Below are 26,239 nucleotides of genomic sequence, written 5' to 3'. Positions count from 1 at the left end.
TTGTGTGTCAAAAAGGCAGAAAAAACGCTTATTACCACTACACTTGGTACAAGCTATCAGAAAAGTTATCCCACGCTAAGGTTCGAAATATGCCTTTTGAAATACCCTGGGATGTCTTCTTTAAGAAATGGTATGCCTTTATGGTGTAGTTGTAATATATAGCCTGCTCAAGTGCTCCAAAGTGGGACACGGACGCATCAAAATCCTTCATGAAAATTCACACTTAAAAACCTGAACTTGTCACGTCTCTTTTACAGCACTGTAACTTCACAAAAAATAGTGTCTAGGTCACACATTGGGCATATTGTTTCACTCAGAAGACTTAGCTGAGCATAATTTGGGGTGTTTGAACTTAGTGGCACATATGAAATATACAAAATTCCCAGCAAAAATGTAATCCGTATGTAAAAAAAAATATTTTCTACCACATACTATGGCATATATTGGTGGAAAAATGGGGGCATGTAAAGGCACAATATGCACCATATGAGATACCCTGGATTGTCTACTTTTACAAATGGTAGGCCTTTGTTGGAGTTTTTTGAACAGTCAAACTGCTATAATACCCCAAATTGAAGCATAAGCCCATTAAATCCGTCTCTCAAAATTCTACTGTAAATACTGAAAAGGACAGGTACCCTATATGGCACTGTAGCTTCACAAATAGTGCCAAAGACATACAATGGGGGTATCGTTGTACTCAGCAGATGTAACTGAACACAAAATAAAGTTTTGTACAGGAATAGCACACACCAACTTTACAAAATACACATAAGAAGTTCTTTGTTATAAGTTTGTGTGCCAAAAACACAAAAAAAACACAATTTTACTCCAATATTTAGCAGAATTTGGCAGTGAAATGGCTACGTAGAAAGTGTCAAAACAACCTTAGGTAAATAGCCTGTAATGTCTACTTTATATAAATATATACTTTTGTGTGGCAATTGTGTATTTTGTTATGGCTATTAAGCTTACAAGACAAACATAACAAATTCTAAAATCGCTCCAGATTAAAAGTTTATTTTACTCCTTGTGCTTCGGGACCCGTAACTACCAAAAACAACTTAAAATACCAGACACATGATATATTCTGTAAATCAGGACAACTACATTTATTTATTTTTATTACTTTCCTTAACCTGCACTAATTACGCACACATTATTATTGCAAAAACTGTAAAAACACAAACATTTTAATTTTTTTGCATTTTTCTGTATTTTTTTATAATAAATAAGTATATAAATATATATATATATATATATATATATATATATATATATATATATATGTTACATCACATTAAAGCACTTTCTCTCCATTAAAAAACAGTATATAATATGTGTCGGTGCAATAAATTGGTAAAATGAAAATTGCAGTTGAACGCAAACAACAAAAAATGCAAAAATTGGGGCAGGGCCGGGCCGCCATGCCGGCTGGACGCATGTTAGACCAGCTCCCGCTATGGTCCAGCTTTTTGCCTCATTTGGTGAGTTCAGCCCGGCACCCTGAGATACAGAGCGAGACCCCATACCCACTAGGGTTCCTGCCACAACTATAAAGCCTGGAAACAACATTTTGCTCCACCGTGGCACGACATCCAGCAACTGCGGCCTACCTGGGCGGTGAGTGGAGTGGACGGCCGCCATTCCGCTATCCAGCCTGGGGGCAGTAAGGAGACAACCCCCTTCAGCCTCGGGGGCCCTGGCCCCTAACCCCCCCACTGGACCGGGGGGGTCATCTCGGTCCACCCTGGGGCCCCAAGCATACCAGAAATGGGCAGAGGACACACTCAGCTCGCAAGAAGACAGCGGAGACTGCTCCGAACCTCGAGCACTCTGCAAAGATGGTGACCTCCCTCGGGGCTCTTGGCACCCGCTGCGGGAAACTGTTAGGCTTGCGGCCTTAAGGGCTCAAACCGGGCACTAACAATCGACACCGAGGCCCCACAATAAAGAATAAAAAAAATAAAAAAATGCAAAAATGAAGCTGTGTCCTTAAGGGGTTAAAATCAGAATCTTGTTTAGTTTAAAAAGAAGCTGTATTTTATATTTAGATATATTTTGTTATGCATTTTCTACAAAGTTTCAAAAATAATACATTTTATTTTCTAATATTTAACAGTTCTCCTTTTATCAGAACTGTTAAATATTGTGGGGATATTTATGGGATAATAATAGTAAGCAGTTGAGAATTGCCCACTATTTCAATTCTCAGATCCCAAAGATCGTTATCGTGTAAGTAAGAAATGTATTCCATATAAATAAAAATCACAATTTGTTATAAAAATAGATACAATTTATTGTGACAAATTAAATAATAATAATATGTAACATGCGTGATAATAATCAATGGATATTCAGTATAACATGAGTATACAATACAATGGCAATACACATTCCAATGGTTAACATAGCAATTGTCAAACAATATTTATGACGGTGTTTCACAGAGCTTGCAGCGTAAGGCCATAAAAACTTTAGCTAACAGTTAGAATAACAATTTCAATGCTGGCTAGACCTCCTAGGTAATTAAGATCTATTCTCATGTAATTTTAAATAAAATAACATTTAAACCAGCTCATTAGTCATTTCCTGGAACCATCCAATAAGAATAATCTACCATGTTCTATATTCTGAATTTTAATTTGCCTAAACAGATATTTTATCTTATTTTAGAGCAGGTCAATACACCTGGATAAATATCACGATATGCTAACATGTGATAAATCACATAAATACATAATTATTCTAATTCCATCTGCAGAATGGAATGGTTATAACTATATATATATATATTTCTTAGTTAACTAAGATTTCTAAATATCGAAATCTGATTGTGATTTATTAAGTCATATATCATGCAATTAGAAAATTTTAATTAACAATGTCTGGGTTTAGAATTTATTCTATTCCATTAGCATTTAGACAGTCTGTCCATCCCCTGTTCTCATTTCTTATCACTTGGTTTGTATATACTATGCATTCCTTAGCTCTGGCAAAGGGGTTAGTTTTACAGAAAGGATAGAAATCTTGTGTCTTTTGTTAGCTTGAAAATAACAAAATGGAGTCTGCTCTGTCAGAGTGACTCTGACAATATACATTTTAATTTCTATCATAGCACAAAATGTCTGCCGATATAAATACCCTGACAATATTAGAAAATAAAATGTATTATTTTTGCTGTGTCCTTAAGGGGGTAAAATCAGAATCTTGTTTAGTTTAAAAAGAAGCTGTATTTTATATTTAGATATATTTTGTTATGCATTTTCTACAAAGTTTCAAAAATAATACATTTTATTTTCTAATATTTAACAGTTCTGCTTTTATCGAATAGGTAAGGATCCTAATTTTTTTTTAAATTTTTTTTGGGAAGCTGAATTGATTTTGATTGTGAAACTGTTACATGTATGTTTGCAATACTTATAAAATAGTGACACCCATGTTGTTATTTATTGTTTATTATGTGGTAATGCGGACAATAATATGGTGGCCTTTCAAGTATTTGAAATTTCTGTAAACTAAAGGTTTGAAAATGAACATCTAAAAAGAAATTAGCACTGTGTGAAGGGCTGTACTGTGGGAAGTGTACTTTGTGTATGGGAGTGCACTGTGTGACAGGGGTGTACTCTGTGTGTGGGGTGTACTGTATGTGTGAAGCGGTTCACTTTGTGTGGGGGAATTTACTGTTTGTGGGCTGCATTGTGTATAAGTGTATTGACACATATAAATTGTGCACATCCAATATTTATCCACTTATAATATATAACAATGCGCCAAAATGATATACCCCATAAAATATTGCAACCAATTATAAAGTGGTACACCAGGGCCGGCCTTAGGCAATTAGGCGCCCTGTGCGAAAAGTCTTCATGGCGCCCCACCCCCCACCAAGTTGCCTGAATACAGTAACACACACAGGCACCAGGGACGTGTGTATCACTAGGCAAACAAGGCATCTGCCTTGGACGGCACTTTGCAGGGGGCGGCAAAAAAAGTCGCCCCAAACCCCCAGGCTGATCCCTTGCTTGCCTCGTGGCTCAAGAGCTGGCCGGCTTGCCACTTTTTTTTTTTTTCAATTTGACAATTTTTTTTTTGTCTTAAAACGTGTGTGGGGTACAGAAAGGAGAAAAGGGGAGGGTAAACAGTTGAGGTACAGCGATCTTAGACATATCTTATGCATATCATATACAGTGAGGAGTAAAGCTCGTTGGTCCTACTTGTGGAAGTTCCTTCCCTATCCTTTAGACCTTGGTCCCGCTCCTCGTCAGGTTTGTCTTTCCCTCACAACCGTGGGTTCAGTGCTGGGTGGGGGAGTGGGAAAACAGGGGGTTGGGCAACTAGGGAAGAATGGGGGAAGTAAAGTGGGAAATAGACCACGGAGGCCCATTTTCTAACTGTTTCTCCCTCTTGGTCGTCTAATGTTGCTTGGCCTTCGCATCTAGTCCCCTAAGCAACTATTTACAATGTGGGTGGTTGTTCCGCTAATGCCCCGTAGTTCAGTTAACCTCAGATGGTTTTACCCCTGTGTCTGCTTTCGTACCTTGATATTGTGAGTTATGGTCACTCTGCGTCCCAGCAGTGAGGTATTAAGCGTGGTACTGTTCCGTCTCTTGTTCATGGCTATGCCTCTGTTTTTTTTTTGTTTTGTTTTTTGTTTTTTTTCTCCCTCTCTCCTCTCCTCTATCGTTATTTTTCTGACTCTGATTGTTCTCCCTCCTCCTCCTCCCTTCTCAGGTATGCCTCCCATATGTTTCTGGCTTCCCTTATGTGTATCGTTGGGTGCATCAGTTGGCAAGTTTTCGTTTCGTAAATTAGGTTTAGGGAGATCTGTTGGAGAAGGCTAGATCTCACCGGTGGTTGTGACTGTTTCCATCCCCTGGCTATTAGTAGGTTGGCAGCTATCAATATGTGGTATGTTAGGCCGGCAAATGCTTTTGGGAATGGTTCGATAGAAATAAAGAGCAGGGCAGTTTCTGGCCTCAGATTGGTTTCTGTGCCTAGTGCTCCTCTTATCACCCCTTCAACCTCTTTCCAGTATCCCCTGATAGACTCACAGGTCCACCATATGTGGAGCAGTGTGCCCTCCTCTTTCTGACATCTCCAGCATAGCCGAGAGGTATTGGGATATATGGTTGCCAGTCTGGTTGGCACCAAGTACCACCTATATTGAATCTTGCGCATTAGCTCTAGGTGGGATGCACATCTGGATCTACCTTTGTGGGCTATAAAGGCCTGTTCCCATTGCTCGTTTGAGAATGTTGTACTCAGATCCCTATGCCACGCCTCTATGAATTTATCTAGCTTCGTTGGTATCTGTGTAATTGGGTTATTGAGTATTGCGTACATAAGTGAGAGCGGTCTCTTGGGCATTATCTTGGATTCACATGCCTTCTCTATGCATTGCGCATGGGTTGGGGTAGTCAGGTCAGTGGAGTCTGTCAGTATTCCTTTTAGTTGTAAGTAGGAAAATATAGCTCTGTTCGGTAAATCGTAACTTTGTTGCAAGTCTGGGAATTGTCTCAGTTTCCCTTGTTTATAGAGGTGTCTAACTAACGTGCATCCGCGCTCGGTCCAAATGCGATGGTCGAATGTGGGATTTGCGATGTATATGCAGTATAATGGTGTGGCCAGCGCCCATTTATTCATGTATCCTAACTGCGGTTTAACCATATCCCAGTTTTTTAGTAGGAGTGTTGTAGTAGCTGGTGTATCAGGGGATATGGGGCGATGTCCATGAGGGACCCAGAACAAGTATCTAAGGCCCTTGGGGCATGCCCACGCTGATTCCATCTCTACCCATTGTGGTGCGTTGTGTGTTGTATGCGCCTGCAAGGCAGTGGTCACCAGTGCTGCTTTATAGTATGTTTTCACCTCAGGTAAACCTAGCCCTCCCTGCGCCAGGGGTTTGGTGAGTATATTTGTAGCTACTCTGACTTTCTTATATGCCCATACGAAGCTGGTGAGAGTTCTTTGTAAACGTCTCAAGTACTCGTTGGGTAGCGGGATCTGTAACGTTCTAGTTAGGTATTGGAATTTCGGCAGCAGCATCGTCTTTATTGCCGCCATTCTACCCACCCAGGACATAAACTTGCTATCCCAGTGCTTCAAGGTAGCGATGAATTCATCTAGTAACCTCCCATAATTTAACTGCAAGAGTTTTTTAGGGTCCTTTGGGATCTTCAGCCCCAAGAAAGTGAGGTGGTCGTCCCTCCAGTCTAGCAGGAATGACATTTTTAAGTTTTCTATGGTATCGTGCGCTATCCCAATCCCCATTGCTTGCGTTTTTGTCACGTTGAGTTTGTAGTATGATTGCTCCCCATAGAGTTCTATTTCCCTCAACAGGTTTGGGAGTGACAAGTTTGGTTGGGTTAGAGTTAGCAGGATGTCATCCGCAAATAGGTTAGCTTTATATTCCCTTCCCCCTAGCTCTAGGCCGTGTATTGCGGGATTTTCTCTGCTTCTAACTGCTAGCGGCTCCAGTGCCAGCACATAGAGCAGCGGGGACAGGGGGCATCCCTGTCGCGTACCATTTGTAAGGCGGAATGGCTCCGACAGGAACCCCGCATTCAGCACTCGCGCCGCGGGCTCGCTGTAAAGGGCTCTGACAGCTACCACGAAGCTGTCGGGGATATCAAACCTACCCAATACTTCTTGTAGGAACCCCCAGTGTAGGCGATCGAAAGCTTTTTCGGCGTCGAGGGAGACCAGCAGACCCCCCCGCCGCCGAATCTGCAGGTAGTGGAGGATATTAACCACTTTCCTGGTGTTGTCTCCCCTTAATGAAGCCCACCTGGTCATCATGTATTATGTGTGGGAGGATTGCACTTAGTCTGTTAGCATACAATTTGGCGTACAGTTTTGCGTCCGTGTTGAGAAGGGAGATTGGTCGGAAGATCTGCGGGATAGTCGGGGTTTTGTTTTTGGGGTTTTGGGAGCGTTACGATGTGAGCGGCTAGTGTTTCCGTGGGGAGTTCCCCCTTCTGAGTGGCCACTGTAAATAATCTGGCTAAGTATGGTGCAAGTGTGGTGTTGAATTTTTTGTAATACTGGTTGTCAAATCCATCCGGTCCCGGGGATTTCCCCGCTGGGAGACCTTTAATTAATTCCTCGACTTCCAAAGTTGTTATTGGTTTTGTTAGGTCTAGCTGCTGTTGCTTCGTGATCTTAGGTAGTTGCACACCATCTAGGTAGCTTCTAATGCTAGTGTTCGTCGGGTGACTAACCTTCGTGTCGTGTTGAATGTTATATAACGATGAGTAGTATGTAGCGAACACATCGCTTATGCCTTTTGGGGTACGTATTGGTATACCTGCTTGGTCTGTGATATAGGATATTTTTTGTTGCGCCTGTCTAGCTTTTATCCTTTGTGCTAACAATTTGCTCGCCTTATTCCCTTGTACATAGTGGGTTAGCTTAAGCTTCTGCATGTGGGTGTTGAGTGTTCCAAGTGTGTGTTGGTGCATAAGTCTCGTAATCTGGGTTATCTTGTTTCTAGTCTCTGGGGAGGGGGTGTGTTGGTTGAGTCTGTTAAGGTTATATAGTTCTACCTGCCAGGATCTGAGTTGTGCCTGGTTCGTCTTTTTCACATAGGCTGCCCTTCTGATCAGTAGGCCTCGAGCTACTGTTTTATGCGCTAGCCATAGAGTGGAGTCTGAGACATCCCCTGTGTCATTGTGTTGGAAGTATGTATGAAGGTCCTCCGATAGGGTCCTTGCAAATCCCTCGTCCCGCAGCAGTGAACTGTTTATTTTCCACGGGCTGCGGTTTTTGAAGTCATAGATATTTTTTAGCTCTATAGTTACCGGAGCGTGGTCTGACCACGTGATCTGCTGTATGTCACTATCAATGATTTGGTCTAATGCCGACCCAGCTAGGAGGAACCCATCTATTTTAGAGTACGAATTGTGTATCGCTGAAAAGTGGGTGTAAGCCCTTTCTGTGGGGTGCGTAACTCTCCAGGCGTCGTATAGATGTTGGTCATGGAGTAATTTTGCTATGGCTCTACATTGTCTCTTCAGGGGGCGGTGACGTTTGCTACGTGAATGTAATGTGGTATCTGTCTGTGGGTCAAAGATGTGGTTGAAGTCCCCTCCTATGATCGTGATTCCCTTTTGCGCTGTGGCCGTCCTAGTTAGAATTTTGTGCAGAAAATTCCTTTGATTGGTGTTTGGGGAATACATATTCACAATGGTATATTGCATATCGTTAAACAGTCCTACAAGTATGATATATCTGCCAGTCTGATCTATGTCCACAGTCTGCAGCGTGAATGAGACCGTTTTGCTAATGAGGATGGATACTCCTCTAGCTTTAGTGGGTGCCGTGGCATGGAACTGGTGCGGGAAGTCTTTGGTCAATATTGCTGGGTGGTCATTGTGTCGAAAATGAGTTTCCTGGAGGCATAGTATGTCTGCTCCCAGAGTTCTCACTTCTCTGGTGAGGAGATGGCGTTTTACCGGGGCGTTGAGGCCTCTAACATTAAAGGTGCAAAGCTTCACGGTGGTTTGTGATGTTTGCATCTCTTATACCTGTGACTCTGGTCTATGTATGTGAGGGTCACTGCCCTCCCCAGCTCTATCAAGCGGGGCAGTGAGACCCTCTGTGTTGTCTCCATTATGCTAGTGGGGTCTGCGGAACTATCTGATGTTCTGTTTTCTGTAGGCGGGTGAGCTAGCTCCAAGATGGCCGGGGTCGGGTCACCCACTAACCCAATCCCCTCCTTTGGAGCACAGTATTGAACATGTAGTATACATACAATATACAAATCAACATATAACAAAACAGTAACAATAACAAAAGTATTTACAATGGTATACCGAAGAAGTATTCGCGCCATTAATACGGCGTGGCACTGCATAGTCGTGCCTTGGGGGTAGAGGCGTAAGGCATCTAGTCCTTCGGGATCTAACTCCCGCTACAACTATAACTAGTGTTTGTTGGGATGTCCCAACTAGTGTACTTAGCCCTGCGAGTCCGTTACTACGATTTCTACAGTTATACAATTATACAATTTTAGTTTGTCTGTGTGTTCCCCTTTTTTTTTTTTTTTTGTTTGTATATATATATATTTTTGTATTTTTATTATTTTTATTTTTGTTTTTTGTGTTTTTTTTTTTATTATTAATATTTTATTTATTCCCTCAATCTGGGTGTAGGTGAATGTTGAATGCGTATCCCTCCCTCCAGCAAGCTGTCTACCTGTGGTTGGGTGTGTCTAGGTAATAGTATTCACTCCTATGTAATAGATGGCTATTTTACGGGCAGTGGTTGTGTCGTTCCCAAGTTTATATATTAAAACCGTGTTCCCTCGCCCACCCCTGTGCCCCATCGTGAGCACTACCTTACCCCGTTGCAGTTCGAATAGTGGTGTACGTTACCCAGCCCCTGGATTTAGAGTCCTACAGCTTGTGATGCCGTAAGGTCTTAACTCAGTCTCTTTGGAGTTATCTCCTTTTCGCCTTTTTCCAGTCCGGTGAAGCTCTGATGTTACTGTTCTCCTGCTCAGTCGTCGGTGCAGGTGCGATGTTCCAGTCTCTTAGAATACGGCGGCCTTCCTCTGGGGATCCAATGGTTGTGGTCCTCCCCTCACGTAGCACCAGTAGCACCAGGAGCTTTGTAGGGTATCCCCATCGGTAAGGGAGGTGGTTGTCTCGGAGCTGAACGGTGATATCTCTGAAGTCGCGCCGTCTCTTTAAGGTGTAAGAGGAGATGTCTGAGTATATGGTTATCCCTCTGTAGGCTGCAGGCATTTCTTTCCTTTTTCTGTTCGCATTCAGGATAACTTCCTTAGCATGAAAGTAATGCATTCTTAGCAGAGTATCTCTCGGGGTTTCTGGTGGTAAGAATTTTGGTCTAGCGGTCCTATGGATCCGATCCAGCAGGAGCAGGTCCAGCGGCAGGTCCGGAGCAAGTGCTTTTAGTAGGCCCGTGACATGGGCGTTAAGGTCCTCATTCTTAACAGTCTCCGATATTCCCCTTATGCGGAGGTTGTTGCGGCGTGCCCTATCTTCCATATCTGCTATTTTAAGGTCCTGGTCGTTTAGTCGTGCGACCAGGCCTTCTACAGTGTCTGCAAGTGAATTGTGGGCCTCCGCCATTTCAGTGATTTGTTCCTCCGTCCTAGAGGTGCGCTGGCCTAAATCCTGTATTTCTGTTCTCAGAACTTTCATGGCACTGTCCATTTTCCCCACTATTTTGTCTGACATTTCGTCTAGGAGTTTCCTGATCGAGCTGTGTGTCAGTGGGCTTTTGTTTTCCCCCTGCTGGGTGTCTACATCATACTCCTCACCTGCGCCATCTTGGGCCTGCTCAGGCTGCTGCGGAGTCTTCGCCTGTCCCGACCTGGAGGCGAAGAAGTTGGACTTTTCTCCCCTGTCCCCTGTCCTCTTGCCTTTGGGGTGCGACATCGTGCTTTGATGCCGATCCAAATTGCTCTTATCGGGCTTTAATATCTCCTTTATAGTAGTCGCGGCACGGAGCTCTGATTACATGCGGCTGCTCCGGTCCGCGTCCAGGACACGCCCCCCCGGCTTGCCACTTTTGAGCCCCCCTGAGGTTGGCAGCGGGCAGCGAAGGAGCATACTCACCTGAGCTCTTCCTGCTCAGCTCCCTCTGCGCCTCTTAATGAAGCTGGGAGCAGGAATATGACATCAGTCCGGCTCCCGGCATCACTAAGCGCCACCTACTCAGCCTGTGCGCCCCCTGCCTGCCCGCCCAGCAACCACACTGGACTGCAGGTAAAAAATCCACTCCAGCTCTCCCAGGGAGGCTGGGTGGATTTAAAAAAAAATAAAAAAAAATATTAGTTTGTGAGTGTTAGTGGAAATGTCTGTGTGTGTGTGTGTGTGTCTGTGTGTCTGTGAGTGTGTATGTCTAAGTGAATGTGTGTGTGTCTGTGAGTGAATGTGTGTGTGTGTGTCTGTGAGTGTCAGTCAGTGAGTGTGTATGTGTCGGTCAGTGAGTGTGTGTGTGTGTGTGTCGGTCAGTGAGTGTGTGTGTGTGTGTGTCGGTCAGTGAGTGTTTGTGTCGGTCAGTGGGGGCGTGCGTCTTTCAGTGAGAGTGTGCATCTGTCAGTGTGTGTCCAAGTAATAGTGTGTGTGTGTATGTCATTGTTTGTCAGTGTATATGAGAGTGTACGTCTGTCAGTGAGTGAGCGTCTGTCAGTCAAAGTGCGGCCTTGACAGGAAGGGGTGAGGGAAATTTAAACTCGGTTACAGGCATGTACACACACACACTCGGGTAAAGGCAGTCACACATACAGGCACAGGCACACACAATGGCAAAGCTACAGCGACACACACAATTAGTCACAGACAGACAGTCACACACAGACAGTCATACACAGTCACACAGACAGACAGTCACACACACAGACAGTTATACACACACACAGGCAGTCACACACACAGTCACACAGACAGGCAGTCACACAGACAGTTACAGACAGACAGACACACACAGGCAGGCAGACAGTCACACACAGTCACACACACAGGCAGGCAGTCACACAAACAGGCAGGCAGTCACACACACAGGCATGCACACACACACACACAGGCAGTCACACACACAGGCAGTCACACACAGGCAAGCAGTCACACAGACAGTCACAAAGACAATCACATAAACAGGCAAACAGTCTCACACATACAGTCACACACACACTGTCACACACACAGACAGTCACACAAACATGCAGTCACACACACACACAGGCAGTCACACACACACACAGGCAGTCACACACACACACACATAGGCAGTCACACACAGACAGTCACACAGACAGTCACACAAACAGGCAAACAGTCACACACACAGGCAGTCACACACACAGGCAGTCACACAGACAGTCACACACAGGCAGTCACACACAGACAGACAGACAGACAGTCACACACACTTACCTCTTTCATGTGGATGCAGTTGACTGATGGGGAAGCAGGGACTCCTTCCCTCTTCCTGTGCAGAAGGGGCTTCGAGAGGTATTAGCCCCGCCACTGCCTCGCGATAAGCCCCGCTCTGCTCGGTAAGCCCCGCCCCCTTTTTTTAGTAGACCCGGGTGGAGAATAATTAATCCTCCACCCAGGTACCTGTTTTAGCTCCCTTGCACTCCGGCCATGTGCGAGCTGTGTCGGCCACAGGGCGCCCCCTGCTCCATGGCGCCCTGTGCAGCCGCACAGCTCGCACACCCCTAAGGCCGGCCCTGGGTACAGTGCATAAGAAGGGCTACTAAAAGTGATGCATGTGATGACTTCAATCCTCAAAAACATACAAACAAATTGCTTTCAATCCACTAGATTAATATATAAATCATTTCACCATTATATAATCATAAAGTATATGTTATGGTATAGTGCATGAAAAGTGCTGCTCAAGTATATTGAGTGATAGCAGCAAACAAACATCAGTACTTGCATGCGAATTGTACAGACAGATCCAGAAAATAATCAACTAGAAATTAAACAAAATACACACAGTGGTGTATCCTGGTTTTGTGCTGCCCAGATAATGATTGGAATAGTTTACTATAGATGGGTAGTGTTTAGAGGGTAAAGTCGTGTCAGATTTTTGGATTCCTTTCAGTAAGGTTTTGATTTGGTAGGATGATAGGAATCCCGTTTTGTTAGGGTGTTGTAATAGCATGTGATGTTGAATGCCCGTTAGATAGTATGATAGTGTTAAATGATCATTTTAACTTAATGTGGAAAAAGGAAGTAAATCCCAATACAGCCTCCATAGCAAACATGTCTTTAATTTGAAAATTGGATATGACTTTAGTGAAAAGGTGAAAATCCATATCTTAAGATTTCCTAGTGTTAACCAAGAGTGGTAGGTGGGTAAGATTCTGTGCATGTGTCAACAAAACATTTAATCCAGTAACATGTCTTGGAATGGAGGGGCAAGAGTAGCCAGACGGGAAGTGGTGGGCAGAGTCTTGTGGAATGCCTGCAAGCGTAAACGAGACAGGTGATCTGCTGATACATTAGTGACGCCGGGGATCTGAATACAAGTGAGGAAAAAATGGCAAGTGGCCGCCACCAAGGTGAGTCTCCTCATAAACCTCATAATTACCAAGATGATGATCGGCCCTTATTTACAATGGGGCAAGTAGCTAGGTTGTCTGAAAACATCTGACCGAGTGACCTGCCCAGCAAGGACTCCAGGCGATTGCTGTCGCCACTATCGGGCAATGTTCGAATAAGGCTGATGTCTTGAAGAAACTAGGCCATGGACCCCAGAGCCATTGATTGCCACAGATGGCTGCAAAGCCCGTATTGGCCTTAGCATCTGTCCAGAGTGTCGGGGAATTGTTGTTAATCAGGGGAATAAACATGGCTTTCCCGTTCCATGTCATGAGAAATATGCGCCACATCATTAAGTCAGCCATCGCTTTTGGGTCTAACGTGATGTGGGAATTGTCTGAGGGAAAGTCAGAGAACAAACAGAGTAGTCGGGAAACTAAGGATCTACCTTGTGGGATGATCCTCAGGGCAAAATTGAGCGAACCAAGCAGAAACTGTTGTTCTTTGCGGTTGCAAGAACCTAACTGCAAGTATAGGTCAATGCTTGACAGGGTGCGCTCAGTCTTATCATGAGGAATACAGGAATTCATGTTGACCGAGTCTTGTTGAATACCCATAAAATGTATTACCGTGTCTGGACCTAATGTATGTAAGGTATGTAAGCCAGCATACGTGCAAACAAAGACTGATCGCTTCTGTTATACTGGGGTGGGGGGTGAGAGTTGTCTTCAATTGTGAGGAAGTCATCTAAATAGTGGATAACAGTCAGGCATCTGCATACATTAAGTAGTAACCAGCACAAGGTTTCCACGAATATATAAAATATCTTGGGGCTACTCTCAGAACCGAATGTGAGCCGGGAGAAAAAGTAATATAAACCGCGCCACTAAATGCCATGCAGATTCCAAAGTGAGGGGTGGATAGGAAGTAGTTTAACTGCATTGACAATAGCAGTTTTACTGAACCATGCACCTGCCCCAGCAGCCAGAATGGCCCAGATGGTGTAGTCAATGGTGGTGTATTGCATGGAGAATTCTTCTGAGGGAGATAAGACTAGGGACCGTGGAGGAATGTGATGCTGGTAGGTCAATGATCAACCAATAGGATTTGTCCGCTAAGTAAAAAGAGGAGACCCAAAAGGCCTGAAACTAATCCATGTGCCAACTCAGTCTTGATTAGTTTATCAACCAATTCTGGATCTGCTAGCATTGTCTGCAAATTATTGCATTCCAGATGGCAAGTGTATGATACCCATGTGAAACCCCTGTGATAACCCATCAATGAGAAAGTTAATCAAGTGTTGTGAGGGGTGGTACCATAATAGTTCAGCAAAATACATAACATTAATACATATGAGGTAAGGTTTATGGAACATTTCATTAGGGCACATAGATTTGGCATGAGCCTGGAAACAGTAGGAGCAAACGGGCAATAACCACAAGTACCATTAATAAAATTATTGCAAATTTGGAACTTGCCCAGAAAGACAATGTCCCTACCCAGCTTATCCTTAATAACCTTGTCAGATTTCGTAGTTGTGTAAGGAACCGAGTGGCCCTGAGAAACTTCTCCCATGCTAGGGAACAATTTCCTCTAAAAGGGTGACAGGTGAGGCCATGCTAGTTGCCAAGTGGCTTGAGAGGCTCTAACTATGCTTTGGCCCAAGAGAATGTTGTGGCCACCGAACGTTGTAGCGGGGTGTCGGCCTCTCTGTGACAATAAAAGCAGAAGATAGTATAGGAGTGACAGGTGAGGCCCTCTCTATGCAACCATGCAAGGAGAATATCTATGAGTTGGACCGATGGTCTTGTACCTCCGAGTATGAGGGTGGGACAAATGGAACCCTAAAAGCCAGTAACACCTGCTAATATGGGACTACAAAATTTAAGTAACATGTAAATTTCGCACCTGAGACAGTAAGAATCGGAAATGTTGATTCACAGTAGAAGTAGAGTAAAGGGGGAGTAGTAAGGTACAGCAACCTAAAGATGAGATTAAATTCAAACTGCAATACCACATTTAACCAGCAGGGGGATCCTTAACCTGGAATATTATTCAAACATACAACCAATTTCATATCAATTTGTATAGCCTAAGTGAATGTAGAAACAAAAGAGGTGTCTGTGCGTTTCCGATAAGTTTAAACAAACTGTTCCCACGTTTCAGCTGCTGTTAAACACTCAAAAGGCCACTGCAAACAACCCAAAAAGTACTAAAAGACAAATACAAAAAGCTCAGTGTTTAGGTGATATGACCCTCCACTTAAACCTACCGAGTGAGAGTGAAGCACTACAAAGTAAATGTGGATTTGCTATATAAATTAATATCTACATAATACACTTTATATTTCTATTTTTTTCTGGTCCCATATATCATCAATTGAGAAAGGTCTGGTTGCCACCTGAAAAAGTGCACGAAAACCTGTTTGTTTAGATCCTATACCAAAAAAGGCTCTAAAGAATGTGAGTTGGGATATGTAAAATTATCATTTATACATATGGTTTAACAATATCACACTATATATACTTTTTGGTTTCTTTTTTACTTTTATGACAACATCGTCCTTATATGTGGTACTGAAGGACAAGTGTCCATTTACCCTGTAGCACTGCACTCTCCCTCGGTAAGTTTAGGTGGAGGGTTATATCACCTAAACACTAAGTTTTTTGTATTTGTTCACACAAATTGACATGAATGCATAAGAATAGCATGTATCGTTACTTATATGCGAAGGGTGCTGAACAAGGGTAACTGGTCATGCAGGTGAAAGACCCGAAAGCTCCCAACGTTAGGTATCTAAGCAAGTGTACGTGCGAGCAGGCAGGAAAACAGCCAAAAACATGATAAAACATACAAAACAGTATGTAATGAAATAGACCCAAACCGGGATGACACCATACTATGCGACCAAGGCACAACGGCTTGACCCTAACACTTACGGTTCAGTGAACACTTCAGGGTCAGTCACCAAGCAAGCTGGGGTAGGAAGCGTGCTGGAAAGTGGAAGCAAGGACTGCACCACGGACAGCAAGCCAGGAACCAGGACCACGAAGATACAGGTAAGCTCTGCAAGATGGCGTGACTTATGTGTGACTCGCCAGACCAATAACGGTATGTGAGAGAGGATTGGAGGCCCTTATAAAAGGGATCCAAGACCCTCCCACAACTACAGGCCCAGCCTTAAATATATATTATGATTATATATTTATTTATTTTAATTTATTGGGGGGTGGGGGTTGATTTTGATTATTACTAAGGCTTTACATGTATATTTGTGTGCAATCTATTATTTGCATTTTTCACTAATAACTCCTGTTTAAGACTATCCAAAAATTACTTGGCTGTAATTTCATTTTCCAGCACTTCTGCTGAAAGGATTCTCCTTAAAAAAAAGCAACATGTTCTACAATATCTATTCCGTACGTTACAGATCCCACTCCCCAAAATATTCCTACAAAAACTACAACAAATCCTAAATAGATTCGTCTGGGCGAACCGAAAAATTAGGGTAGCAGAAAAAATACTGCGCAAACCGGTGACGGAAGGGGGCTTGGGGCTGCCAGATGTAGGCGCATACTACAGGGCGACCCTCCTAGCTACAATGGTGCAAGCACACAAGGCAGACGACAGGCCGCAGTGGGTGGACATCGAATCGATATGGGCATGCCCAAAAGGGATACACCACCTATTCTGGATACCCCACCACATGCGCCCACTACCCAAAGAGGTTCCCGACACCACCTCACTACTATTGAGAACATGGGACACAACCAAACGCCTTGTAGGATACGATAAACAGTGGTCACTAGCAACCCCGATTCAGAGCATACATATAGCCAACCCCACATTCAATTATAAACCGTGGGAAAAAGGGGGATGCTCATTAGTCAAACACTTATATCAAAATGGCACATTAATGCAATTCCCGGACTTACAGAACAGGTACGACCTACCGCCCCAATCGCTGTTTTCATATCTCCAACTCAAGTCACTCCTAGAAAATGACACAGGGGTAACCACACCAAAGAAAGCACAGGGTATTGAAAGAATGTGCATAGCCAGAACGACACCGCGAAAGTTAATCTCGACCATATACAAAGCGATGACTGACCCACTAGACGAAAATAGGGAGAAATTCCAGGAGGCATGGCAAATAGATATAGGCAAAACACTAACAAACGAACACTGGCAGCATGCATTTACAGCACACAAAGGCAGATCCAGATGCGCTTCCCACCTGGAGTTGTTGCGCAAAATACACTACAGATGGTACATGGTGCCGGCTCGGCTTGCGACTATATACCCCCACACATCGGTGAACTGCTGGAGATGCGGGAGGGAGAAAGGCACGATGTACCACATATGGTGGACGTGCCCCCGTATCAAAGATTACTGGGTAGCGGTAGGCAACATACTTTCCACAGCCCTGCATCAACCTATCAAACTGGAGCCCGAGTGTGGAATCCTTTTCATGACCCTGGACAGGTTTCCCAAACCCCAGGCATTTACAATGTTCCACATACTAATAGCCGCAAATTTACACATAGCAAAGGCGTGGAAGCAAACAGACGCCCCAGACATAGACACAGTGATAAAACAAACCACAATGAACATAGACTATGAAACAAGGATACACACAGGGCACAATGTGCAAGAGTACAGAATAAACGCCAAAAGCGAATGGGATAGGTCCCTGGAGGCGTTTAATAAAGGACAAGGGAAAGGGACAAGTCATAAGCTGCTCCAGTAAGCAGAAAGAGCAAGAAAAACACGGGGAAGGTGGGATAGCAGATGGAGGTACCAGAGCGCACCCAAGACAGCCCACACTAACCATGAGGGAAAGACCAGGGGAATGGACACCCATGATGTATATAGTTGTGTCGAAAGACACCCATAATGTATATAGTTGTGCTGGGGACACCCCACGCTTACGGGGGAGACAATAAACCTACCTAATAACCACCAAGTTAGAGAGACAACCATTAACAAAATGATTGAGCAACATGATGAAGCTGAGCAAGCCAGTAAGCTCCAGGGACATACCAGGAATTCTCTCTCGGGTGGAAAAAGGAACGTGATTAGGTCCCCCCCCCCCCCTCACCCTCCCCCCTTGCCCCCTTCCCTATCTAACCTCCCCCCCCCCCCCCCACCCCACCCCCCCTACAAAAGAGCACTTACGCCAACTAAACACCTGAAGCCCTAACGGCACATCCCCAGCCTGAGAGACTCCTCTGAGGGAGCCAATACAGCCAACAAGGGTAACACCGCACTTGCATGTGATAAGGGATACGTAAGAAGAAAGGGCTGGCAGGATATGTGCACTATATGGATGTAAAACCGGTCAGATACCTACATCCCACCCCTCCTTTTGAATATAAAAAGTGTCAATTGGAAAAATAGAAAGTGTAGCATAGATAAGCCGCAAGCAACTGTTGGCAATTTGGGTGATTGCAAACGATGTGAATCTGAAAATGTAACTATGCACAAATGTCTTATTGCTATATTCCCCTTCCCCGCTTTCTTTTTGTACCCCAAAACGAATAAAAATTGTCAAATTGGAAAAAAAAAAAAAGCAACATGTTTTACCAAGCCCTTATCGTTATGTGCCCTGTTCTTTATCTGACATTTGTTTTCTGCTGGTTCCTGTGGGTGAATCTGCAAGACCCATACCATATTAATCTGCCTATCAAATAGTTGGCAGCTCCAGAAAATGAAAGTTCTTATCTCTGACTCTGGCTGTGATTCAGAGACTAACTAGCATTTAGAAAAGGGCCTTGCTGAGGGATGGATCTGCCATCACATTTCTGTTTCAGCATATGAGTGTTGTTGTGTTTTTATTGGTCCTGGTCGGTGAATTTTGTAATTGGTAATACTAAATTGTCTAAAAAATATTAAATTAACTCTAACCCAGAATTGAGAATTTGAATTTTTCTATCACGCATTTCCTAGATTCCATTTGAATTTTTCAACCCAAAAAAAGGTGTGTGTTTTGACCATTTCACCTTCTAGGTAAGTATTTTGTCTTTTATGGCATTGCTCGAATTGGCAAAAATGAAACAAAAATAATGATAAATACAAAAGAAAATGAAATACTGTTGGACAATTATAGTTTGGGTTCTTTTGAATGTTTCTTTGTGTATCTTATTTATGTGCTAAAGAAATTAATAATTCAGAAAATTTGCAGTGGCATTTCTTTTTTTTAGACAAAATCAATTTTTAACTTGACATTTTAACAATTTAAATGCTTTGAATGTTTTACCTAATTAAAAAGTTACTTAGTTTTCTTTAAAAAATCTGTTCTTTATTAATCTAAAATATTTTCCTGTTGCATGCACTTATCTTCTTACTTTTGATCTTTATAACATCTTCAAGAACACAAATGTTTCGTTACTTGAGTCTATTATTTTTTTTTTTAAATGGTATTAGTAATGGAATTAAAATGAAATGGAACAAATGGAATTATATATACATGAAAGTTATGGTAAAAGTTTGGAAAAGTTTGATTAAAAACAGATTAATCATTTCAATTACACCAATGCATCTGCTTAATGCATTTGGGAACTTATGTCCTTTATAATTCGTTTGAGCTGTATTTAAAATGTTTATATAGTTATATAATGTTCATAATTATAGATAGATAAAAAATATGCCAGTATAAAAGCACCATGTTTAACCAATTAATCAACTGTCTATTCAAACAATCAATTACTTGTTCCCACTGTACCAATCTTTATCTATTGGCATCATTAACGCAGGATAGACATAATGGACATAAAGTTCAGTATACCTTTATGAAAATTCCTAAATATTAATGCCTTTTCCTTTGACCACAATAGTATCACAAAAAAGTAATTGATAAAGATCAAGCTTTAAAGCATTCATTCTCCAGCTGTCCAAAATTATTATTCATTTTTTTAAATGTTTCTCATTCTCTGGACCCAAATTAGCAACCTATGGACCTTGCTATTAGTTTGCATGATTGGGTGAAAATGCTGTATGTGCCATCTTGTGAAAATATTCAGGAACTGCATTTTAAAGCTCAAGATTTGTGAACACCATAGTTTATTTTTATTTTTTTAAATCCTATGAAACTTGAATTAATTAGGTTTTTTTCTTGTTTATGTTTAAATTCTTTACATATCTATGTAAACTTGTGTTGGAAAGTGTGTTGACGTGCTTGCATTTTAATTATCGTTATACTGCCAGCAGTATTTTGATGTCTCTATGTAAAATGAGTTGATATGTTGTTGACTTGTTTCCATTGAATATTTTTGCGTGTCCAAAAAAATATTTGTTGACCCTATGTACAAAAATACACTAGCACGTATGTTGCTAACACAGAGGCCAATGCAATATACATTGACACTTAAACTAGGTTGTATAATATTCAGGTATAATGAGCAACATACTGAATTTGGTGAATTTGCAGAGAGTTAAGCTCCTAAGCTGTTTTCCTTTTGATGGGAATAGTGGCTGCACTTATAGGAAAGTTATAGCCGTTCACCAGGTGCTTATTACCATTTGGAAGGATTTTTTTTTGCAGGATTATTCACTAAAGAGAGGATTCAAAGTGAATTTAAAATGTAGGCCATACAAACCAAGTTGGGGAAATTATTAGTAAGCTATGCCTCTAGTTCTACTTTTGATCTTAAAGGGATAAGCTAAAGTAATTTTTATGCCTATAATACCCCTTTTATAGGCATAAAAATTACTTTAGCTTAATGAAACAGGTTTGGTGTATAGATCGTGCTCCTGCAGTCAGAGTCTCACTGCTCAATTCTCTGCCTTTGGGGAGTTAAATCACTTTGTTTATACAGCATTAGTCATACTCCCCTACAAGTGATTTGCACAGTCTTCCTAAACACTTCCTGAAAAGGAACTAGATATTCTAGCTTCCTTTATTGCACATTATTTTTAATCTATAATTTCTTATCACCTGCAGGAGCGTCTTGTGTGTGATTAAAGTTCAATTTACAGAGAAAAACATAAAAACTTTATAAAATAAGTTAACATCTGACTAATCATTTAGAAAAAAAAATGCATGCTGTGTGAATAACAGAATAAACAGAAACAAAAGTGATATAACTCCTAAATGGTAGACAATTAAAATATGAGACATTAGGGACATGATCTATGCAGCAAAACTGCTTCATTAAACTAACATTGTTTTGATGCCTATGGTATCCCTTTGAGTTTGAAATTAACATTGAATTCTGATTTTAGTGAATAACCTTGTTACTGTTTATTTGAGTAAACCACACAATTAAAAAAAATGTTTTTTATAGTATTTCAAATGGTAAAATGCAAGTTGAACCTTGCATCCTATTCTTTGCAATCAAATAAAAACATTTTATTTTCAATAGTGTCAGAGGTCAATTGTTTCACCAAATGTGATATCCTTTGATAATTGGGTACCTGATGATCTGGACTCAATCATATACCTTTGGCACTGACATATTAAAAAAATTATACAAGCTAAACAATGCAAATTGCAAGGTGTTTGTGTTTTTCTACCGTCATAACTGTTTCAGTGCAGGAAGACAGTGCAATGCTCTTAGAAACATAGCATGATACATTATGTATGTATTTGTCCTTCAACCAAGTACAAAGGAGAGAAAAATTTAACTCTTGGAAATATATAGAGAAATTTTCATGTACATTTTCTTCTTGCAGTTATGAAACGTCCGATGAGCCCTACTTATTTGTCAAACCCCATGGTAACCTTTCCAAACTGTGAGAATGGACTATCCGACACCCATACCTCAGATTTGCAGTCCAAGAGAAATAAGAACAATCTACCATCATTCACTCTGTGCGAGGTTTGTAATATCCAACTCAACTCGGCTGTCCAGGCACAAATACATTACAATGGCAAATCCCACCAGAAGCGTCTGAAACAGATCAAAAACGGGAAGAAGAACAGTGCTGTCCACGGTAAGGGCACATTATTTTCATGATTTGTTTGTAAGAGACTGTGCTATTATCTTTAGTATCTTCATGGGATATTGATCATCATTTATCAATATGAGGGCTAACAGTTTGCTGATAATAGGAGAAATCTGATTGCTATTTTGGATTCAAGAAGGATCTTTTTTACCCCACTCTGTGTCAAAAATGAGAAATGACTTCAAATTGTGTTTTACTCTTTCTTTTGGATCATCAGCAGAAACTGAAAGAGATGTGCAAAAGGTTTAATTTCATGAACTGGAGTCCTTTTTCATCCTGTATTACTATCCAATTATGTAAGATATGTGTGTGTGTACTTCATTTTACAAGTTCAGAATGTATTGAAAATGCATGGTTGAAAACTTTTTCATTGAGCTTAAATATATAGAAATCTAGTTCTTGAATTATTGACAGTGACCGTGTTGACAGTGACCTAAAAGACAGTCTCTGAAGACTGTCTTACATAATTCGTACACAGTAAGAGAGGAGGCAGGGCATAACTGAGCATGATGTGGAAAACTTGGCTAAAATACTGTTTTGATGGAGGTCTTGGTGCATTTGAAAATGTCATAAGAGACACTTAATAGGGTAAAAGAGTGAGTAGCAATGTCTAGTGCCCAAACATCAGGCACTCATTTGCAGGAGACAACGCAGAATAGCATAACCAACTGAGCAACAATTGTCATATTGAGAGATCCATGTTAGAGGGACATTGTTGGATGAAGATGGACATCCTAGATGGTTGAGGAGGTTCTGCTAATCATATGACACAGAGTAGACGACAAATCAACAGATGTTTCCCTGCTGGAAAACCATCAAATCCAGACTGTCCAGCAGAGATAGCCCAAGCACCTGCTAAAAGTTCCAGCGCTGAGTGTGGAACATCTGTGACAAACCAAAGTCCCTAGTGAGGAGCCAATTTATACATTGATGTTGGCCTTGGGGGAGGAGGGGATGCAAGTTACTATGTGAATCCTTGAGTAGATCTGCAAAGGATGGATGAAGTTATTTATTAACATTTCCAGCAGAGTGGGGAACCAAAGTTGAGAGTTCATTGTGGGGAAGTGAGGATCAGTGAGGTCATGTAACTGAAGGTGCAAAAGAGTATGCAATATGAGATAAAATGGTGGAAAGCATAGTTCCGAGATAGAGGCTGTGATGATAGTCACCATAACCAGGAGTTTCAGCCAAACACTTTATGTAGGAAGCTCTGCATTTTACATCCTGCAGAAAATCCTACCACTCTCAGGCCTCATCTCACACTCAAACTCAGTGAAGCTCTGCATTTACATCCTGCGGAAAATCCTACCACTCTCAGGTACTGACTGAAGCTTGGTAGATACTCCATCTCATTTATTCTTGGATTGCTTCCATATTATCATTTATTATATTAACATTTACACCGGTAGTTTGCCACTGTAATTTTATGTGCATGCAGTTTGTACTATTGTCATTTAATGTTTCTGACCAATATTTCATGTACACAGTTATTCATATTTTGGGTGATAGAATTTGGTAGCTAAACTTTTCAATAGTATATAACACGTCTACTCTACCCTCCTCCCTTCTACCCCCTCCCCCCCCCCCACCCTGTTTAATCTCCATCTCTGTTCTTCAGGCCTCATCTCACACTCAAACTCAGTGAAGCTCTGCAATTTTTCTCACCACTACCCACCCACTCTCCCCTCCTCCTGCCCCCCCAAGTTCCCCCTAAATATATAGCATGTTCCACCAGCTGTTTGAAATTCTTACTCAATTACCTCTTCATTCCATTTATATTTTACCAATAGCTGCTTCTCTCTGTTAACTCTTTTAGTCATCACCTCCAAATTTCCCCTGCTACCTCTTGTCTCCAATCCCCATTGTATCCTTTAGATTGTAAGCTCACGGGCCATCTAGCTAAGCACTTTGTATAAAGAGCTCCAATGGTTAGATATCAGATTACAGGCAGAGCTCTCTCTACCTCTTGTATTTGTGCGTGTATATTGTAGGTTCTCCACTAATTGTACAGCACTGCGGAATCTGTTGGCACATTATAAATACCAGTAATAAATAAAATAAATAAATGTAGATATGCATATTGCTAATTCTACAGGCAGAAAATATATTTTGTGTTAATTGTGGTCTTCCCCAACCCTTACAATATTTTATAAATATGTAATTGTGTTATAGTAAGTTGTTGTATATTGTCTGCTATGATTTGGTTATTTGTATTTTATTGAAGTTGTCACAACAATCTCAGTGTAATGAGCAAATGGGCTTGTCCTGAGTAAAAATAAAGCTGTGTATGTTAGTTACTTTTGGAACTTTGTGTCCTGTGTGGATTTTAGGGATCCCAGAAACAGAGTCTTTGGACCTATTGGCTGGCTGCAAGATCTCTCTAGCCATGGAATAAATCAAGAGAACTAGTCCTGAGAGCCACAAGTGCCTTTGTAAAGGTAATAGCAATCACATTGCAGGCAGAAGTGGATACTGGAATTGGCAGAGGTACTTGTCCGGAGAGGCGATGGTTGGAGAAAGGAGTCTGTTGTGAGAACGGTCTTCAAATGAAGAAGCAGGGTACTTGCATAGTAAATCGTAAGGTGAAAATATCCAAATCCAATGGTCCTCAAAGATGTAAAATCTTGGGAAAAACGTTCCAATCCACAATAGTGTTGTTCAATCATGGCAAATGTTCTGCTTGAGCTGAAAGGTTGGAGGCTAGAAGAAACTGCCAAAATGATTTTACTAGGTCTGTCAGGATTCATGATTTGGTGCCGCCTAAATGTTTTATATATCAGACACTGTCCAATTGGAAAAGTATAGAGCAATTCTGCGAGTTATTCGTAAGACTGCGAAAGGCAAAAAAAATGGCCAAAAGTTTGAGGTAGTTTATGTAGCGTTCCTTCTCCACGTGTGACCATTTTTAGTCTGTGAAGATACATCCATATCTCATGCACCTTGTGTCCGACTCGATAACAAAACTTGCGTCCAACTCAATGACAAATTCCTGGGTGGCACCAAAGATTGCTCTACTGTTCTATACATTGATATGCAGGAGGCACCATGAGAGCTCTTCTATAGCTTTGCAGTCTATCAGAATGGCATGACTGTACACGAGTCCCTGATGAAGAGAGCATTTGTTTAGGCATTGGAGAGATTGATAGTGTAATGGACTAGGTAAATGGCCTTAATCTAGACCAGCAATAGGCCGATCATCCTTGCCAGATGACAGATCATGGTCACAGGTCAAGCAATACTTGTCTGATTTCTTTCTTGATGGTCTTCACCTTGGAGGGTGGTAAATTAAGAGAGCAGTGAATGGAATGTATGGTGAATCCCAGGAAGTGCATGTGTTGAGATGGGGTGAGAATTTACTTGTCCGAGTTGAGGAGAAATCCTCCTTGTCTCATTAGTAACAAGACTGTCCATGAGAGGTGTAGTTTGAGGGTTAAGACATCTTGAGACATAATCAGTAAGTTGTCTAAATAGCGAACAAGCCATTTTTTTTCTGTGAAGGATGCTCATTACCAGTTTTAGGAGCTTGGTGAAACTCAAGGAGCTAATGACAGGCCGAACAGTAGACCAGTGAATCGCCACTTCGTTTCCCCCCCCCGCCCATATGAATTGCAGATAACTGTAATGATCCTCTACTATGGGAATTATGAGTTATTTATCCTTTAGGTCAAGCTTGACCATTCAGTCCCCTTGAGTAACACATTCTGTAAGCAATAGATGCCTTCCATTTTGAAGTGTTGATGTAAAACATACATGTTCAGAGAACAAAGGTTGATTACCCCTCTTTCTTTCTTGGGCACCAGGAAAAGGTTGCTGAGGAAGCCCGGAGAATAGACAGGAATGAGTATAATAGCACCCTTGTTGGCTATTGCCTGTCCTTACTGAGACATTAGAATGTCATTGTGTTTGGAAAAATAAATTGTGTGTGGTATAGAAATTGAAGGTGTAAAGAACTCTGTTCGATATCCCATCATGGGAAGAAGGTTGAATAAATGATCGACTTATCATAAGGTTGTCAGCCTTGAGGAGTTCCCCTGGTGCTATAAGCCTTCCGAAGGCAGTCTCTCTGGGGAAGAAGGTGGATGAGGACTGTTTAGTCTCCTGGAAGGACGTCCTTGCATGTCCCGATACTTCAACTTAATGGACTCAACACAATCAGCAAAAATAGATTTGAGAAAGGCTAAACTTGATGGGCATAGGTCTCTTTTCAGCTATTTAATTGTAACAATGGAATGGACCTCTAGTGGAGCGGCTAGCAAGACAGCTTGAGC

General features: G+C 41.8%; 1 protein-coding gene across 2 annotated transcripts in view; it reads left to right on the top strand.

Annotated features, from left to right (window-relative positions):
- ZNF385C (zinc finger protein 385C) overlaps nucleotides 1-26,239 on the top strand; it is an 845,536-nt gene that overhangs the window by 389,066 nt on the left and 430,231 nt on the right. For both annotated transcript variants that reach the window (XM_063458900.1, XM_063458899.1), the window contains exon 2: nucleotides 21,699-21,959. In XM_063458900.1, the coding sequence (XP_063314970.1) occupies nucleotides 21,701-21,959 (259 nt within the window). In that variant the 5' untranslated portion in view covers nucleotides 21,699-21,700. The remainder of the gene's footprint in view (nucleotides 1-21,698; nucleotides 21,960-26,239) is intronic.

The sequence above is a fragment of the Pelobates fuscus genome, chromosome 6, assembly GCF_036172605.1.
Source record: "Pelobates fuscus isolate aPelFus1 chromosome 6, aPelFus1.pri, whole genome shotgun sequence".
NCBI classification, from domain to species: domain Eukaryota; kingdom Metazoa; phylum Chordata; class Amphibia; order Anura; family Pelobatidae; genus Pelobates; species Pelobates fuscus.
The sequence above is the reverse complement of the archived record's forward strand: the minus strand, read 5'-3'. Positions and strand labels throughout refer to the sequence as shown.